This window comes from Malus sylvestris, chromosome 17, assembly GCF_916048215.2.
Source record: "Malus sylvestris chromosome 17, drMalSylv7.2, whole genome shotgun sequence".
In the NCBI taxonomy this organism is placed as follows: domain Eukaryota; kingdom Viridiplantae; phylum Streptophyta; class Magnoliopsida; order Rosales; family Rosaceae; genus Malus; species Malus sylvestris.
In genome coordinates, this window is record NC_062276.1 from 30,439,243 (window position 1) to 30,442,370 (window position 3,128).

Genomic DNA, 3,128 nt, shown 5'->3' on the forward strand with positions numbered 1-3,128 from the left:
TTACATCTGCCAGATGATCATATTTTCAAAAAAAAAAAAATTAAAAAATGAAATTCAGTAAGAAGAATAAAGTGTAAATGACAATCTACGGTTAAATATGAATTTAAGGTTTATGGATTATAGTGTAGGATTTCGAAGCTGACCCCTTCATGAAAGTTGTAAAACTTGGCACTTTGAGTGATTGTATATTTCTTTTACATTTTATATACCTCTACAATAATTATTATTAATTTTATTAATTTTTCCCTCAAATAAAAAACATTATTCATGAGGGTTTGAAGGATTTTAAAAATCTAAACAATATTGTAAGTATAACCATTATCTACTCGTGGAGGAATAATGATGAATCACGAGTGTTTATATATTCTTTCACATTTTTCATACTTGTATGTATGTCTTCTTAGTTCTTGCCTATACAAATACTATACTAGTTAATTTTAATTTTGGACAATAACATGTTAAGTAAAATTTATCCTATTAATGATAATAAGGATCTCTCATAATAAAAATAAATAATGACTAAATTTTTTTTTAACTTAAATAGAATGATAATACAAAACTATATATTTAATATAGAATATATTGTATATATTAATATGGCTATTGTATTTTATAATAAATCTTTTAGCAATTAAACTTTAAAATTATCAAAATAATTTTTTTCTTGCCGGGTCGAAACGGGTTACCCATGTGTTACCCGCGCGTATACCCGTTCTTAATGGGTCACCCGATAATGACCCGATTAGTTATCGTGTTTACCCGAAACCCGTTATTTTCGTATCGTTTTCGTATCGTGTCAAAAATTGCAGGGTCTAATGTTTGGGTAGTGATGGGAAATTTTTTTTGGGGGGTGGGGGGGGTGGGTAGCGATGGTTTAGGTGCTATACCCTTACGTATTTTTCGCATACTATACCCGTTTCGTATTTTTCGGACTATGGTTAGGTGCTATAAGGCTATTAATATTCTTTGTTGCCTGAATTTGTTTAGTACCCCGAATTTTACTTATGAATGTTTGCACTTCTACGCTAGAAGGTTAAACTCGATTATGTTGAATGAGTAAAAACATATTAGGTTTTTAGGAAGGGAATTCTGAAGGAAAAAAAGGAAAACACAAGGGAATTGTTATTATTAATTCTCTAAAGAAAATTAGTTACCATACACTTTGAAATTGAATAATATTACAAAATGTGGACATTACAAAAATTAAAGGCAGCCCATGATAAGCCAACATAGTACAAAGGCCACAGAGCAATTAAATTAAAAGAAGCAAACTCAAGCCTTATATCATGCATACAAATTAAATAGGAGCAAAGGGAACTCTGCGCTTAGCTTACTTGAGTGGAACAATACTTTCCACATAACTTAGAGCTTGGAAATCCACAACCTTATTGAGAATAGGAGGGATATGAACATACTTCAGATTTCCAGTAGTAGAATTATATGAGGTGGCTCTTCCATCAGAAGCAAGCATAAGAAGCTCGTCACTTTTCCAAAATGTCAATGGCTTCTCAATGCCTTGTAAGGGTCCAACAGTTAGGAGTTTTGTCCATGAACTCTTAACTCCATCATAGTCGTCCATTAACCATATTTCACATGATTGAGAATCCCCACTTCGATCGTAACGAGAGCAAAAAGATGTAAGGGATTCATTACGAAGAAAAATATAAAAAAACGTAAAACCAGATTCTCCCCTAGAAGGGAACGGTATTCTATGAAATGTCTCATCACATAAATCAAATGAAAGTACGTATTCATCGTCATCCGTTGCATACCAATAACAAAATCCCTTCAAGTACACTGAACAAGACCAAGAATAGGTTGTACTTGATATATCAATCTTGATCTCTTTCCAAGAGTTAGCAGCCGTTGTGTATACCTCAGCCGTGTGAGGAAGAGCAGTACAATGATTAAATGTTTGCTCATCATCTGAATACTCACAATTTTCTATAATTTGCACGACTTTGTATTCTTTACCTTTGCAATCATAGCCAAATCCCAATGCTTCAAAGGTTGTATCCAATTCGAATTTTCCCTCAGCAGGGGGTAGAAGAAGGCATGAATCGGGAAGTTGCATGAATTCTCTCGTTGCAGGATTGCATAAAAGAAAATTTTTCCCTACTATTACACATACAATCCCATTGCAATAACCGTGAATCTGAACAAAATCATGATCTTCCAATGGAAACGGTATATTTAGGTCCACAACATCATAATGAAGGTTGTGCTCATCACTATCAATGGAAATATTAATCATGGACCAGAAAACATCTTGTTTCCAATTCTTGTCCGGGAAAATGTGAGGCTGAGAATGGTTGACAAGGATGAAAGTGGAGGATGAGAGTTTGTTGTCCACGGTATTGTTGAGGTGTTTGGCCACAAAACTTGGACTATTGATGAGAGTGCACCAAGATTTGCGTATGCATTTGAATCGCGTTAGAGACTTGGCTGGCAACTTGGACAAGATTTCGACGACCCTATCTTCAGGAGTTTCACTTTCTAGCATTTCTGCAGTTTTATTCCACATAAATTCTTCACATGTATATATACACCGGACAGAACACCACCAATTTGAGAGACAAACTAAATCACACTCCAAATCCCTAAGGCCTGGTAGATCGATGTTCAATTACGAAACATAATACCACATACGATTCCAAAATCTAACAGTACTAAATAAACTTGAAGTTCCACAACCACAACATATACAACTATCAACGAAAACGGGACTATCCAGAGTTGGCTTTTTTGAGTTTTCCAAAGAAAACAGGGGCGATCCAGTCAGCTTCGAATTTCATGGAGGATCATACGTTCAAATTTTTACTATTTTTTATTGATATAAAAATAAACATTCAAATTTTACTTTTTAATTCTACATAAATTAACTAAGAAAGAAAAATTCACATGATATCTGTAAATGGGCTAGCATGTAACATCACGAGTTTAATTAACTAAGAAAGGGAAATTCACATATTCACACACCAGTCAATTTTTCTCGTTAGATATACACTCACAAAACCAATTTTCATCGAAGTTTACTTTCAATGTTTATCTGCACTCCATTAAAAATAAAAAATTTACTCATTTTCTAAGTTCCCCGATTTTCTTCCGAAAATACCCTCAAAGACCAA

General features: G+C 33.7%; 1 protein-coding gene across 1 annotated transcript; it reads right to left on the reverse strand.

Annotated features, from left to right (window-relative positions):
• Positions 1-1,107: 1,107 nt before the first annotated feature.
• Positions 1,108-2,672, reverse strand: LOC126609689 (F-box/kelch-repeat protein At3g06240-like). The gene has a single exon (XM_050277560.1). It carries the CDS (start codon positions 2,522-2,524, stop codon positions 1,331-1,333), a length of 1,194 nt encoding a protein of 397 aa, XP_050133517.1. The 5' UTR covers positions 2,525-2,672; the 3' UTR covers positions 1,108-1,330.
• Between the last annotated feature and the right edge of the window lie 456 nt (positions 2,673-3,128).

Coding starts and splice junctions, on each gene's coding strand:
- LOC126609689 (XM_050277560.1), bottom strand. CDS start 2,524: ATGTGGAATAAAACTGCAGAAATGCTAGAAAGTGAAACTCCTGAAGAT.